This window comes from Carlito syrichta, unplaced genomic scaffold (assembly GCF_000164805.1).
Source record: "Carlito syrichta isolate Samal-C Ts95f unplaced genomic scaffold, Tarsius_syrichta-2.0.1 Scaffold130695, whole genome shotgun sequence".
Lineage (NCBI taxonomy): Eukaryota > Metazoa > Chordata > Mammalia > Primates > Tarsiidae > Carlito > Carlito syrichta.
The window spans coordinates 97,253-113,549 of NW_007074791.1; the positions used below are offsets into that span (position 1 = coordinate 97,253).

At 52.3% G+C, this 16,297-nt stretch overlaps 1 protein-coding gene across 1 annotated transcript in view; it reads right to left on the reverse strand.

Moving 5' to 3' along the window:
- DPYSL5 (dihydropyrimidinase like 5) overlaps window positions 1-16,297 on the reverse strand; it is a 77,874-nt gene that overhangs the window by 8,517 nt on the left and 53,060 nt on the right. Inside the window, exons 3-9 of the mRNA XM_008049200.1 lie at window positions 12,284-12,442; window positions 9,727-9,906; window positions 8,883-8,951; window positions 6,957-7,001; window positions 5,508-5,583; window positions 4,192-4,348; window positions 32-173 (exon numbers count right to left, since the gene is read on the reverse strand). Coding sequence (XP_008047391.1) covers window positions 32-173; window positions 4,192-4,348; window positions 5,508-5,583; window positions 6,957-7,001; window positions 8,883-8,951; window positions 9,727-9,906; window positions 12,284-12,442 — 828 coding nt within the window. The remainder of the gene's footprint in view (window positions 1-31; window positions 174-4,191; window positions 4,349-5,507; window positions 5,584-6,956; window positions 7,002-8,882; window positions 8,952-9,726; window positions 9,907-12,283; window positions 12,443-16,297) is intronic.

A 16,297-nucleotide genomic window follows, 5' to 3' on the forward strand; every position in this document is an offset into this window, starting at 1 on the left:
ATGGGGTGGGGCGGCACAGAACACATCATACCACGCCTCTCTCCCAGATGACGCTCATGCGATCCTGAACGCCGCTCACGCCGTGCGGGATCTTGGTGAAATCTTCCTTGCCCATAGCTTTCTGTTTTGTGGTGAAAGGCCGGTGGTCCGAGGCCACAATGTTCAGCGTATCACTGGGTGGAGAGAAGGACATGATCCGTGAGGGAAGGGTGGCCAGGGGGAGACCGGCAGGGGGAAAGCCTCTGCTGGGGAACAGGCAAAGCTGACTCCAGCGTCGGCCTCATGGCTGTGTGACCACTGCACTGCTTAATCCACGTGAACCTCAGTTTACTAGCCTGCAGAAGGGCGGTGTGTGTGCGGTGTGGCGCAGACACTCCGTGCCACCAGAGACATCAGGGAACACCTTTGGGATGGTATTTTTTATTTTTATTTTTGTTTGAGTTGGAGTCTCACTCAGTCACCCAGGTTGGAGTGCAGTGGTACACTCACGGCCACCGCAGCCTCAACCTGCTGGGTTCAGGTGCCTATAGGCAGAACTATAGGCACGTGCCACCACACCCAGCTAATTTTTGATTTATTGTAGAGATGAGGTCTCACCAAGTTGCCCAGGTGGGTCTCGAACCCATGGGCTCAGGCAATTCACTCACCTCGGCCTCCCAAAGTGCTGGGATTACAGGCTGAACCACCGAGGCCAGCCAGGATGGCATTTCTTAGAGTGAAGACAGTGGACAGAGAAAATGAACCCAAGATTTAGCCAACATGAGGCAGCACAGGTGGTTTTTCCATCATGGAATAACAGGCCAACCTCCTCTCATTAGCTGCCCAAGCCCCTTCAGTTGGCACCTCGTGTTTTCAAGTTCAGGGTCGGTGTTCATTTTTGCTGAACGACTTGACCCCACAGCCTTCCCTGGATGTGAGGGCTCTAACGGCCCAGAAGGGGAAGGAGGGACAAGGCAGAAGAGAGGCCTGACTTTGTAAACCAAGAGTGGAATGCGGGTCAGTTGTTCATCCCTGGCCCATCCATGACCACCTTGTCCTCCATGCAAGTCCCTGCGGGCTACTCTGGGTGGGACGGTGGGAGAGGGCGTGCAGCAGCAAGACCACTGTTAAGGGAGGGAGGCAGGCAGCTGGCCACACCAGAGATCTCTGTCGGCCAGGGCTCAGAGGCAGGGAGGCGTGAGGAGAGCGGATGCCCATGTAGACCGGACAACCCCTGGAGGAAACGTCCTTGGGGGCCAGGAGGGGCCTGGCTGGAGCAGGCGGTTGGGGGAGAGGGGGCAGGGCCGGGACTACACCATGGGGCTGGGGCTCAGGAGGAGGCACCAGTTTCACTTGGCGGGAGGCAGCAGAGCCTCGTGAGTGTGGCGGCCACTTAAGACGTCCACTTCAGAAGGCGATCTGGGAGCAGAAGGCGTTGTTTGCCTTGCCAAGGCAGCATCTTCTCAAGGCTTTCAGCCAATGGCCACTCATAGGGCGGTCTCCCGGGGGCCTGGCAGGCTCACCAGTCACAGCTCCTGCCAGATGACTGCGCCTTTGGCCGCCTTGCAGTTAGAGGACTCAGCTCTTCCTGGGCTGCAGGCTGGGCCAACGAGACTGCTCGGCCCGCGGGAGGGACCCTTTCCCTAGCAGCGGCTTGTGCTGGAGCCGCGAGGGCTCGTCACACCCTCTGGACCTCAGCTCCCCAGAGACGAGAGGACTCTTCAGGGGTCTCCTCAGGAGCCCCCCAGATACCTGGGTAGGGCTTAGCCCAGAAGACCCGCACCGCAGAGTCGTGGAGTGCAGGTCGGGGCCCCGAGAGCCACGAGCTCAGTTCCCACTCTTTGATCAACAAGTCTCCTGATTACCCAACTTCCTAGCAAGTCTCCTACACAAAGGGGCCCACGGAGCCGTGTGAATGCTTGGGGTCTCTTTCCAGGAGGTGCCACACTGGGTCTGGGAGACAAAAAACACCCAAAGTGTTCAAAGTTTAAAACAGGAATGACGTTGTCAAGCACTTAAAAATATTACCTGTTCAAATGACAACAATTCTGTTTCCTCTAAGGAGCCATGTTTTGAATAAAGGACAAATCCTTATATCTATGGATTGTACTTTTTATTCCTATATAGCCTGACAAGTCATATCCTAAAAGAGATAATTATTTTCTTATAGGAATGATAACTGGTATCTGAGTTCTCTATTAAGCATTTTGCATCACATAATTTATAGCCAACAATGTGTTATAAAGGCAACATCATGGTACACACAAATTCCTATAAACAATTAAAATGTTAAAATTATTCTCCAAAGCCTATACATTAGCACAATTTACAATATGCACTGATTAAAAAGGGGGTTCGAAAAAAAGAAGGTTCGATCTAGTCTCAGTACATGAAATTACAATCCTACTTAAAATAGAATTAATTTAAATAATTAAAATAAATTTGACAAATAGGCTAGCTGTAAAAGCTTAAATTATTCAATGAATAATACTTTCTCTCCCGTCTATTTGAATTTGTGTGGGCTTGGGCATGGTAATTTGGGTGGGTTGGGACACTTGTTATCTTTTTGTCCTTTCAGCAAATTTGCCTGTAGGAAGCAGAGATATTTCAAAAGCTTCTCTGACCTTGCACGAAGCCGATGTTATTATAGCGGTTCTCGATAATTGTTTTGTTGTATCGATCATGATGAAAAGGAGGGTGATTTTTCCCAATGAAAAGCGTTTTTAAGAGAAGCGCTGATCGAGCATTTCCCCTTCACCTTCACCCTCTGAGTTTGCTTTCGTCTGTAGGAACTGCAGCTGCTTGGGGCCCACCAAACTCACTCGGCAGAATGTAACTACTGCCACCGTGCCACAGAAGTCACTGCCCTCCACAGAGCCACTTCCGCCCACGACCCGATGGACTGCACTCCACCTACACTTGCAAGTCCCACATCTCACACTTGTCTCTCGGTCATTAGCATTACAAGATGGGAGTGGGAATTTTCCAGCTGTTGGCAACCAGGACTGAGAGCTAAGGACGCGAATGAGATGAGCCTCGTCTAAAGAGAGCCACCTGTGGGGGGCTGGTCACTGTCCTCCACTGCCCCCCCCCGCACCAAAGAAGCATTTCCTGCCCCCCCAAATCTATGAGCGCAGGAGCCGGAGGGAGCCAGAGTGCTGCAGGATGAGGAGTCCTGGGTTCCTTCCCCCCTCCTCTTTGCTGGGCTGAGTGGGCTCCCCACCAGCCTGCCCCAAAGCCAAGAGGCTCACTTGTGAAGAGCAAGGGTGGCAGCTGGGGGCCCCTGCCTGGGCAGTGGACGGATGGAGCTGCCTCTAAGCCTCTGAGTGGGACAGCCTGCCCTGCCACTGCAGGGAGCAGAAAGGCCACGTGAGCATCCTCTGGGCCCCGGACACTGCATAGGTGGCCAGGCTTAAGCTGCCCTGCCAGGGCCCGTGCTCACAGGGGTCCAGCTTGTGGGACAGAGGCACGCTTGGTATGGAGAAGAAGCCCCCACCTTTTTTCCTAATCCCTCTACCCAACCCAACCTGAACCGGGACAGGGAGAGGAGGAAACTAACTCCTAAACTGGATGGGGCTTGAATGCCCCAGAGTGAGGAGAAAGCTCACTTGAGCTCTCCTTGAGCTGTTACGAGGGGAGAGAAAGAAGCAGCAGGTACTGGGACAAAACTAAGTCTGAGAATTCCCACCGAACTCAGACTGTTCATCAAACCTCTTTCTTTAGATTGGGATTGAACGGGAAAAAGCATGCGAGAAAGAGGGGCTGGAGCAAAGACCTGGATGGAGAGCACAAGGGAGAAGAGGGAGAAAAAGAAGGAGGAAGGGAAAGGAGAGGGAAGAAGGAGAAACACACAGGAGGAGGGAGGCCTGAAGAAAGATGGGACGGGCCCCACATATTCTAGGACTCGTCAAAGCTCCCCTCTGGGCTTTAGAGGAAGATACCTATGTCCTTCAGAATTCTGATAACCTGTGTTCACAGCTTTACCTATGCTCTTCACGCTCACACCTCAGAAGCTTCTTCAAAGCGAGGGGTCACAGAAGCCCACAGGAGGGCAATTACTTGATGGGCTCTGGAGGAGGTGATAAAACAAAGGCAACCCTATGGGCACAATGATCAGGCTCATTTCCTGGGATTTCTGTGCCTCTTCGCAAAGACCTACACGCCCCGAGTGCATGCATCGTGAGTCAGTGGCTGTGCTGCCGAGCACCTTACTTGGCCAGCAGGCTCATGAGGTAGGTGGACGTGTTGGTGTCCAGTCTCAGGGGCGGCACTGTGACATAGGCGGCTGCGTGCGACCAGTCCTGGTGGTAGTAGTGTAGGCCTGTGAGCGTGGCATGCGCGGTGGTGGTCTCGGCCAGCACAACCTTCCCTGGAAGGAGAAGGTTGAGACCATAACTAGGAGTCCATGGAGCCGGGAGGTCCCGGCCAGAGCCTCTCACAGGTGAAGGAGTGAGGCCAGAGACAGGAGGGACCCTGCCCGGGCGCACTCGGGCACTTGAGCACAGCTGCGTTTAAGTCCAGAGAGCTTCCCTCTTCTGCTGACTGTGGCGAGGAGAGCAGAGGACATGGCGCCAAGCCTGGACTGCACCACACAGCACTTGGAGGAGTCCGGCTCGACTGGAGTGTGTGTGGGTGCTGTTGGGAGAAGGGGTTGGGGACTGGGTGACAGGCACGCAGTGCTGTGGATGCCATGCTAAGGAGCAGTCTGGACCGTTTTCTGAACAGCCAGGTGCTGTGAGAAGCTTCCAGAGACTCGCTCAGGGTGGGCTCTGTGGCAAGGCTGGAGGGCAGGGGGACAGGAGGTGGGAGCCCAGTCAGAAGACCAAGGGGGACAGGAGGTGGGAGCCCAGTCAGAAGACCAGGACAACAGTCTAGGTGAGACTCCACAGAGGGTTTCAACGAGAGAGTGGCTGTGTGAAGGTGGGATAACCTTGCCTCTGATTTCTATCTGCAGGTGTGTCTGTGCCCGTGACTTGGTTTCTCCTGTGGTCAGGCCCTCACCAGCACTCCAGAGGGGCTAGACGCCAAGAAAACACAAAGCCTTCAGGAACTGCTGGGCAGTTGGCAACCGGAGTCACACAAATGCTCCGTGGGCCCACACTCCAAGTTCCAGGAGGCTCCATGGAGAAGCTGAGTCCACATACTGGTCCTTCTCCAGGGACTTCCCAGACACCCCCGCAAATGCCCACGGAATCGAGGATTTTAGGTTAGTTGCCAAGGCAACTGTGAGTACAACCCAAGAGGCCAAAAGACTAGCTAGTGAATGGGTTTAAAATTTGGAAAATTTTGCCAGACCCAGGAGAGGCGACAGATGCCTCTGTGAAGCTATTATGTATACAAACATGCAGACAAGAAAACTCAGGCTCTAGAGATGGAAACGGAGCGAGTGCAGGGTGGTTCTGAGGAAGACTGCAGAGGGGCAGGGCAGGGCTCAGGTCCCAGCCTCTGGAGCTTGCATGGCGCACTGCCGGCAGGCTGTCTGTCTCCAGTACACCACACGACCCGACCCGTGTGCACCAAGAACCCACCTTGCATCTTGGCAGCTGCGATCACGTCACCGGCCGAGATGCTAGACACGTTGACCAGGTAGATGGGACAGTGGGTCTAGACACAAGAAACAGTGGAAGTCCAGACTTAGCGAGCACTACAACAATCTTGGCACCGGTACCGCTCCTGTGTCGCTTAAGCCCACTTTCAAGGTGATGGTCACAAACACAGCTGAGGAGCGGCATGAGGCAAGGGGGCAGCCAGCAGTGGCTAGCACCAGAGCCGCCGGGAAGGTCAGCCTGTAAGGTCAAACCAGGAAGGCTGGCCCGTGAGGTGAAGCCTGTCAAGTCTGAACCTCATGTTTCTCCCACTGACTACCTCGTAAAGGGACAGGCTGCTTTTCCTGTTTTAATTTCCTGCTCTTAAATGTGTGACCTGGAGTCAGGTGTGTATTGCATTCCACGTCTGAAATTATGGTCTGCACTCTGAAGGCTGCTCATCAGTGGACGGAGTGCACCCTGGAGAAGCCAGAGTCCAAGGGGTCAGGGGTCAGTGTTCAGGCCAGACAGGGCGGACCTTGTGAACGGACCCCTGGATTGGAACTTGACGAGCTTCTTCTCTAAGGTTAGTTGTGCTTCGCACATGCTTACTGACTAGATCTGAGACTGGCTGATCCACGGCTTCTCTGCTACCCCAGATGTTCCCAAAACCCCTCCTGCATGCTTGCATCCTTCGGGGTAGCCCAGGTCACCCCAGAAGAGGTGCCCAAGCATTAGCACCCACTTGAATCGCTGGGGGGCTACTGCAGGACTTCCCCCCAATTTCTAATCCAGTGGGCTTGCCTGGGTCTGAGACTGCCCGTCCAAGTTCCTGTTTCTGCCGAGGGGTGCTGTGGGGAGCAAGGGGAAAAGTCTGGAAAGCCCTGTCCGGAGAAGGCAGCCAACCACCAGAGCCGTCGTGCCCTGGCACGGCGGTGGGGGAGACCACCTCGGCACAGCACGCAGCTCTTTGTGAAGTGCTTTCCCGTCCGTGGCTTCTCCCACCCTCCCAGCCATCCTTGGTCAGAACTTGTGGTGCCTCATCCCCTTGCTCCCCACACCCTGCCAGCGTCTCACAACCCTGCTGGGCTTTGCCCCGCACCACACCGGGGAGGACAGCAGGAAACCGATGGCCTGGTGGCATGAGTTTAAGTCACGGTTCTTTAAGCAAAAAGTGTCCTCACTGACTCCTCTAAAAGAAACGCTACAGCTGGGCTCTGTGGTCCCTCTACCTCCCCCGCCTCCCTCGGGAGCCATTTACACTGGAGCAAGGAACCAAGACTTCAGCCAGTGAATGGCCAGCGGAGAGCAGGTGCCAGACTGTGGGAGGGACAAGGCTCACGGAGCAGGCTCTGTTGGCTCCTGGGCCTGGGGTGGTGCCAGCACCCCGAGCAGGACAGGGCTGCCCTGGAGAGGCCGGTGTCAGCCCTGGAGTGGACGTCCACTACTTACCCTGTTTGCAATGGTGATAACACGGTGAGTGGCTTCAGCTTCCAGCTGTTAGAGACAAAGCACAGGAAGGAACCAAACAGTGACCCTCTCCTTGTCACCTTCTCCTAGAAGCAAGCCCACACCTACCCGACAGCCCACCCTATAAGTGCTGGATAAAATATGTGTGTGGGGGGGCGGTCAACTGAACCCACAGTGGCTGGCTCTGGGAAAGGCCTGGGCAGGGTGCCAAGTCAACCACCGGGGCTCACAGAGAGAGAATCCCAGGATTTGGAAGGCCAGACACACCCTTGCCAGATGCTGCTCAAGCTTAAGTAAAAGGCAACAAAACAAAAGCCACGAAAGCTCAGAGTCCCACTCCCCTGCTTTCCGGTGCCTCCCTCCACAGCCACCTTGGAGCTGCAGCAAAGGTGCCACAGTGGCTGATTTCAACCTGGAAAAGAGCCCGGGTTGGAGTTTCACACCGCGGCACTCTTGGTGTTTTGAGTCAGATGATTCTCTGGGACAGGGCCGTCCGTGCATCGGGGGATGTCCAGCAGCACCCCTGCCTCGACCTACCAGATGCAAGAGGTGCCCTTCCCCAGGTGGGAGAGCCAAGCTACCTTGGGACATTGCCCAGTGTCCTCTGGGGACAGAATTGCTCCTAGGGTAGACCCAGGACCCTCCTCTTTAACTGGCAGATGAGGATGGTGATCAGTTTTACTGCTACAACCATGGTGGCCAAAGCCTTGCCCTTTCCCAGTGTTGCACCACGGAGTCCAGTCCTGCTCTCACCGGCACAGCCCCCATGCACTTGTGGAGTCTGGTGTGAGTTACCCTACCAATTCAAGGGTGCCAGGACAGGACCCATGTTCAAGGGCTCTGACAGATGGGGCAGATCAGGGTAACGTGGGACTCCCTAGCAGCCTGCCTGGTTCTTGGGTGATGGCAGTGCTCCTTGTCCCATGAACCCCTCCTTAATCCCTCGTGAACATCCAGCCACCACTCTGCACTTACGGTTTTTGGTGGAATGAGACGTCGTTACAAGTGGCAGAGAATGCCGGAAGAGGGTCAAGGGCAAGGAGGCATTACTTGTCTAATATGGGCCCCCTAGAGCAGAATGTGAGCGAGGATAAAACCAGAGGGCAGAGGAGAACAGGGCTATTTTTTCTTTTTTTTTGTTGGGATCTCGCTCTGTCGCCCATGCCAGAGTGCAGTGACACGATCATGGCTGCCTGCAGCCTTGACTTCCTGGGCTCAGGCAAGCCTCTGCTTCAGCCTCCCGAGTACCTGGGACTATAAGTGCGTGTCACCGCGCCTGGCTAATTTTTAAATTTTTTGTAAGATGGGGGTCTTGCTATACTGCCCAGGCTAGTCTCAAACCCCTGGGTTCAAGTGATCCTCTCGCCTCAGCCTCCCTGCCTGTGCTGAGATTTCAGGCGTAAGCTACTGCATCCAGCTGAGAACAGGGCTTTTAATGACCATTTCAGTGAGTAACTGGGGATTAGCACGGGCATATATGTGTCTCCTGTTTCTGGTGAGAAGGGCCCAAAGTATTCCTCAGCTGCTCAACGGGGTCTCATCTTTAAAATGCTGAGTTTATAGTTTGAAACTTCTTCTGATATCTGATGGCTCTTTCAGTCTGTCTTTGGCCTCTCGATTCTGTTTTAGGCAAAGCAATCCCAGATGTGCTAACAGTGTCTCCTCCAGATCCTAGAAGTCAGAATCAAATGTGGTGGGTATGGTTCTCCTAAGTATCTCTTCCAAGGAAGCTCAAGGTCATGGTATCAACATGGAGGAAGATTCCCCCTGGAAGGAAGATTCTTCCAGGTGGAATTTCACCCATAGAGAGAGGGATACAACTTGTACTTTTGAAGTCTCTTCCATCACAGAAGATCCTGTGAGTCTACATGAAAGACGTGGACGATGGCCACGGGACGTTGTTCTCACCTCTTCTGGACGACTGATCTCGATTCCTTCTGGGCCTGTGATACCCAGATCCAGCGCCTCTTTAGCACCCTGAAGAACAGCAAGAGAAAGAAAATCGAGAGGACATAAGCAAATACGGAGTCCCAGGGACGGTGACATCTGCTAGAAGGGGCCTGCTCCCCTACGTGGCCTATGCTGTGGTACTCCTCCCACTTCCATGGGTGGATCTTCTAAGGCAGGCAGGATATGCACACCCCCCTCCCACAGCGCTCCCCCGATTCTCACTGCATAATGCCTCAACTTATCTTTTTCTCTTAAAAATGTAGTTCGGCAACTAGCAAGCAGGCCTGGGGCCCCAAAGACAAACACTCTATATTGGTTGAAAAACAGAATTTCCTCCCTGGAAACCCAGACAAGTTTATCTAGCTTCCAGTGACTTCCAGGCTAACCCTTCTCCCAAGACCGAGAAACACAGAGCCTCATCTTTGCTGGTACCAGTGGACCGATCTCCGTAACTCCTCTGAGGAGGAGAAGGGAAGTGGGAGGCTGACTCTTACTCACTCTGCATGTCAAATCATGACAGACATTTCTCAGAAGTGCTCCAAGTTCTCTGCTATAACGGAATTTAAATCTCTCATTGTTAGAATCAAGACACCATCAGCCAAGACCTGGAAATCCTTTGGGACCATAAGGAGCTATTTCTTCCTTACAGACAGTGGAAGTTTGGGTGTTCTGACCAAGATTTGTCACCCGGAGTGCTCACGTTTCAACTCTATTTCACGACTTGCTTTGTCTGAACCTGCAGGGTCGGTGGCAGGCGGTCAGGACCCCCCCCCGATAATGGTCTCCACTGGTGCAGACTTGCCTCAGCCACGAGCTCCCCGTTTTCGGCATGGACGCGGGGGATTGCCCCGATGTCCTTGCAAGCGTCGAATACTTGGTACAGCTCACTGTCTCGAAGCATGCACAAGTCTTTGTAGGTCATGAACATCTGGAATGAGTTGACACCCTTCTCCCTCACCAGTGTCTCCATCTCTGCCTTCACCTGGAACACAAACACAAAGGGCATGCCGCATGGGTGCCGACACACGAGGGGCCGACTGGCAGGAGACGTGGGCTGCCCCAGGTCAGGCGCCACCACAGGACACCCGCAGCCTCTCTGCCTCACTGTCTTCCCACCCGCAGGCTGTCGTGAGGTTGCCTGAGCAAGTGGGTGCAGACGTGCCTGGAAAGTTGCCTGGCAAGACAGTTGTAGGGCCCACACTGCCACGTTATGGTCCGTTTCTCCTGTCACCCAGGCTTGTCCTGTGTTGTCTCCCAACCAGCCGTGATGGTAATCACAGGAAGGATGACTGATTCCTGTGACCGATTCCCTGGTGTTACAAAGAAGGCACACTAATGCTAAAAATCCAGCCACCCTGGGAAGATCGAGTTTAGGATCGAACTTAGGAACAAAACATGAACAAGGTTATGAGAATATGGGTCTTCGTAACATTATTCGCACTAGGAAAACAATGAAAGCAACACTGGTCTAGCAATAGGAAAATAACTTCAGGTTCATCTACCTGATAGAACAGTCGGTGGCTGTGATATTGCTGGTCAGAAGACAATGCGGCAAAACAGAAAAGGTGCACCCATGAGAGAAAAAGTTACTCTGAAAGAACGTGTGGAGAAAGACTGGAGATAAGCAAGATAAAGTAGCAGTGGGGAATGTGTTGGGGCTATTGGATCACACGTTTCCTTTCTTTGCTGTTCTCAATGTTTGTAATTAGAAACCTTTTCTTGATTATAAAAAAGAATTAAAAACTCCAGATGCACGAGAGTCCCCACAACCTCTGGGTGCTGAGGCTGGCCTGGACTGGCTTCAGTGTTGCTGGGACTCTGAGACCCTCCATTCCAGGCCAACTCAGGGGAAGGGAATGGGGAGAGGTTTGGGTAGGGGGCACTTGCCCAGGAGGGTGTCCAGGAAGGAGACCCCCTCTGAGATAAGGGATGGTTGACCCTCAGCACAGTCTGTGCCTCTGGCCTGGTACCAGGAGGAGGGGCCTTCATGCTGGGAGGGTCAGGGTGCCCCAAGGCCCTCTAAAGGCCCGGTCACCAAGAATGGAAGAGAGCCTGTGAGCCCCAACTCAAGGCCACAGCCCAAGGGCAGAAGCATAGTGAGACTTTAGCACATCTCTGAAGGCTGTGAGGCCCTTTAGACTAGAGCCTGCAACTGGAGAACTTTGTAAAGCTGCTGCTTCTACTTCTTCTTTTTTAATGATCAAGTACAGAGTTTATGTGAGGTGAAAGCTTGAGGATGGCCGGTCAGGAGCATAGACTGAAGTTGCCCTGGATATACACTCCAATTAGCAGCAGTTACAAATGGGTTTTTTCTTCTTTTTTAAAAATTTATTTTATTTTAAAGATGTGGGGTACAATTCAAGATTAGGTATATAAGTGATCATCGTACAGGCAAAGTTTGTAAAGTTTGGGCCTCCCTTTGGTCTCCATTTGCCTGGCTTGAGATCAGATACCCTTATTCATGTCATGTGCCCCTACACGTGGGTTTTTAAGGAAAAAAGAAGAGGCACTTCCCAAGTTGGCAGAACTTCCTGATGCCTGTTATTTCTGATTCCAGGGCACCCGCCAGAGTGTTGGTACATGGGTCTTAATAAGTAACTGAAGAAAGAATGAATATCCAGGCTGCTTCCCTGGAGTGATAGGTAGCAAAACTCCAGAAACAAAGCAAAATCTAAATGTGTGTCTGCTTTCAGGAAGAGCAATGACATGGGACTCCAGGGGGAAGAGACTGGACTCTGACCAGGAAAGCCAGAGTTCTGGGACACAGACACAGGGTGGGCACAGAGGCCATGCTAAGAAGGGCTCAGTGGAAGCAGCCCCTGTCACAGTCCAGGGCAGCCTCAGCACTTCTCAGAGCAGGAGCTCGGCCCGTAGGAAGTCCGCGTACCTGGGTCCATTCACACCAGGCAGTGCTGAGCCAGGATAGGAATCTCAGTTTGGAGACCTCAGCTCAGGGCAGTTGACGCTAATAAGATACCTGAACCCTGCCGGCCCACTGCTCAGCTGCACTGCCCTCCACCGTCAGGGCACCTCAGAGAAACATCAGCAGGTGCTAAAATCGCGTGGTCACAGCAGGGAGCCAGCACTCCCAAGGCATGGCCTCTGGCCTTGGACTCTGTTGCAGCACAAGGCTCTCCATGTCTGCTGGAGGATGGGCTCCTTCGGTTAAGCAGGATGGGCCCATGCACTCCCTTTGTGGAATCCTAAGAATTTTTGCTTTGGCACTGGGTGCTAGGATAGTGGTGAGAGGGGTGACTCTCACGTGCAGGAGAGTGCCACACCCCGGTCAGCCCAAACCAAAGGGTCCCTCCGTTTCCAAAGCCCGTGTGCCTTCTTTGGGATTCCACCAGCACTGTTACCTTGGGTGCCCACCAGGTGATCCCCACGTGTAGGGCGTAGTCACAGCAGACCTTGGGGTCGGCCAGAGCCCGGCATTTCTCATAGGCATCCACGAGGGAGGTCTCCTTATCCGGCAGGACGTGGCCGATGATCATGGTGGTGCCTCCGACAAGGGCTGCCTGTGGAAGGTGAGAAGAGACATCTTGTTGGGGTCCTGACCCACCCAAGTCGCTGATGTGGTGAGACACGGTCCTCAGTGGTGCACCTGGACAGCCACAGACCCTTCCTCACGAAAGGCTGGCATGTCTGGGAGCCTGCAAAGGGCTGTGTGGGGATGCGGCAGCCAGCGCGTAGCCTTCACCACCACTGTGGGTCCCCAAACCTGCCCCTTCCTCACTTGGGGTCCAGCTGGGCACTTTGGAAAAGCCAAGTGGTGTGTCACTGAGCCTAAGGCCAACTCCTATTTTTCCAGTGAGAAGATTCTTGCCCCAGACAATTTTTAGCCAACTTAAATATATAGACGACATAATCAAGTGTTTATACATAATCTAATGTAGCATAAAGTAATAATATAGATGGCATAATCAAATGTCTATATAGAATAGTTATTTAGTTACACACGAATACTAAATCATAATGTATAAAATGCTAATTTGGATACATTGTTTTGTTTGTTCTCTCGAGTTTCATGAAGCTGCTGTATCCAAACTTTTCACTTGCATCTTCAACATCCAGGTCTTGTCTTCGTTTTTCTAAGCATGTTAGCTTCATTTTCATCTATCTCATTTGAGACAGAGCACCGTTTAGATGCACACGTGTGTCGAAAATCCATCCTATTCACCGTCTCCCCAAGACACGACCTTAAAGAGAAATCTTTAAAAAGCCTCACTTGCAATCACAAAGTGCACCACCAGGAAACATTACTAAAGATTTCCCTCCAACTTTTAAAAAACTGGTCAGGTGACTTCTGTCAACTTCCAAAACTAGCACTGTCAAAGGCGACTTCAGGCTAATGTGTTGTTTTCGAGAACTTTGTCATTAAAATGTAAATGATGGAGAGGGAGTCCCACAATATAAGAGGCTTTGTGAGGGCTGCAATACAAGGTGATTCTTTTTTCCTGATGAAAAGTTTGGAAAAACCAGTCCTTCTGTTTGAGTCCTCTGGAATCACAGCTCCAGGTTCCTGGTCTGCTGACCCCAGTCAGGCTTCTTAACGCTCTTCACCTACACGACTTTGGCAAGTTGCAAAAGTCAAGTGAAATATCACTTTCGGAACGGATTTGGTAAAGTGCTATCCTCACGTGGGTGTTTACGTATTTAGGGCTTGGGTGTGCATCTCTGTTTTCAATGGCGGTGGGGGGTAAAGCGCTCAATGAAACTGTCTTCATGGTTTCATGCTTCTCTGTTCGGTCAAACTCTTTGTCACAGATCAGAAATATTGCTGGAGAAGAAGGGACTGAAAGGAATTGCCCGATAGCAATTAAAGTAAAAACTCTCACAGCCTCGCTGTTGCGAGAGGCTGGCTGGGCCTGTGAGATCACTCCCATATTGTCTGTCCTGTGGACTCCACGACACAGCTTGAAGCAACCAACAGAGGGTGGTAGTTCTGTGGTGACAAGCAGGGAAGCCAGAGCCCAGCTCCCCTGCAGATCCACCCTCCCAGCAGGTGGCTGTGCTCTACTTTGTCCTGCTAGGTATTTCCCGCTTCTACACATACACGAGGGTGTCTGGCTGTTGGGATGTTACCCACTACGTTGCTTTGTTTCCTGGGCTTCTAGAGTGCTTTCCTTTGTGCCCCCTCAGTACACCTGCAGTCTTGGATAGAGAACAGGGAGGCTGGAAACAGCACAGGGAGATACAAGCAGAGCCAGGACCGCGCTCAGCCCTTGTGGGCCCCAGGATGAGAGTGGAGGAGGCGGCTCAGGTGCCAAACCTCTAAATGCCAAACTATCCATCAAGCTTGCACACCACCCCACAGAATATATTAATAATAATTGTTAATATTCAATCCTCCTGTTCTGTCCAATATATCTTCATAATGGCCAGGAGGGCCAGGCTTGGATTTAGAATTCTTGGGGTCTCACCATTCTTTGTGGTTGTTGTTTGAGACAAGGTCACATGTCGCCCAGCCTGGAGTACAGTTGCAGTGGCATGGTCATAACTCTGCTACCTCCAACTCCAGGGCCCAAGCAATCCTCCTGCCTCAGTCTCATGAGTAGCTGAGACTACAGGTGCACGCCACTACACCCAGCTAATTTCTTAATTTATTGTAGAGAAGAGGTCTCACTATGCTGCCCAGGTTGGTCTCAAACTCCTGGGCTCAAGTGATCCTCTTGCCTTGGCCTTGTGAGTGGCTGGGACCACAGCTTGAGCCACTGTGCCCAGCTTGGTCCTTGCAATCCTGAGCTACACTTCAGGGAAAGTTGGTTTCGGCTTCTGTGCCTAACCCTAACCCACACCCCTGATCCTGAATGCATCCTGCAGCCGGCAGGCCTAAGCTCTGCACACCGCCTGCAAAATGCTGGCCTTGTGCCTAGTGTTCACACGCTGAGTGTCTGTGTCCGGGATAAAGATTTGGGCTTGCACCAGCCCTGGAAGAGCTCAGGCCATTTCTCAGGGAATTCCAGGGACCCAGAGTGTGGTTTAGGCGTGGGCTAGTGGGCTCTGAGCAGACATGGCCCCTGGACTGACTTACGCGGCAGGGTTGGAGGGCCCCAGGAGGGTCTCCTTAAATCCAGAGCCCAGGGCAGAAGTCCCGCTTTCTTGGCTGTAAGGACGGGAGCCGAAAAGCATTCTGGAGGGAGAGCAAAGCGTCGGGTGGTGGACTTGACTTTCCCACTTACTGCTGTGATCTGGGAACAGCCATGTGTCCTCTGTTCCCCACCTCTCAGGGGCCCAGGAGGGCCAGGTGGCTAAGGAGTTAAGAGCGTCTATAAGCTGGGAAGGGCGCCAAGTCCTGGGAATAATGATCACTGTTGTTACCCCAGCCCTCAGAACAAGAGCATCCCAGGATCAGCAAGTGTTCCCAGCAGCGGGCATGTGAGCTCACACCAGACACCGCAAGTTCAAGCTCCTGATTCCTCGGAGGCAAGACATGTGCTGAGTTGGCTTTTTACATATGCACGCTTCCAACCCACAGACGGATGCTGACAAGCATAGTCTTCACTGCAGTGTGATATCACAGATGTGACAGACCTTTTTAGTGTCATCCCACACAACACAGACCTGCAGAAATCAACAGTAGGGCCCACCCAGTTGAGTTCCCAGGCGTTTAGAAGAACAATGGCCGGGCATGGTGGTTCAAACCTGTCAGCACTTTGGGAGGCTGAGGCAAGAGGCTTGCCCGACCCAAGGATTCGAGACCAGCCTGGGCAACTTAGTAAGACCTCGTCTCTACAATAAATAAATTTTTAAAAAATAGCCAGGTGTGGAGCCTCTAGTTCCGGCTACTTGGAAAGCCGAGGCGGAAGGATCGCCTGAGCCCAGCAGGTCGAGGCTGCGGTGGCCATGAGTGTGCCCCTGCACTCCAGCCTGAGCGAGGGAGTGGCTCTGACTAAAAAAAAAAGAGAAGACTTGACTGTTGATTCTCAAGACTGTTCTTATGCAAAACGGTGCGATTGAGTGCACTGTGGAAGGTCTTCAACAGAAGTCAATAAAAAGGGTGTTCCAGGAGACAAAGCCACAGCTTGGGGAAGGGTGTGCCATGAGTGAACAGGACAGCACTCCCAATGCTCAGACCGTGTTTAAACACACACACCCCACACAGGAAGAACATGGAAGGAAGTTGACTAAGACACTGCAATAGCTGTTCGTGAGTGAAGAGATTCAGAGTAATTAATTTTTCTATTTTTCCAGAATGTATTTAATTTTATTGCTTTTATAATATACACTCAAATAAATTTAGAGGAAGCTAAAGCAGCAGTTTTTAAAATTTATAGTTAGACAGACTTATGTGTTTAAAATTATTTATTTTAAAGTTATAAAATACTTCAAACATAAAGTACAGAAAATAAAAAAAACATCTATTTATGTAT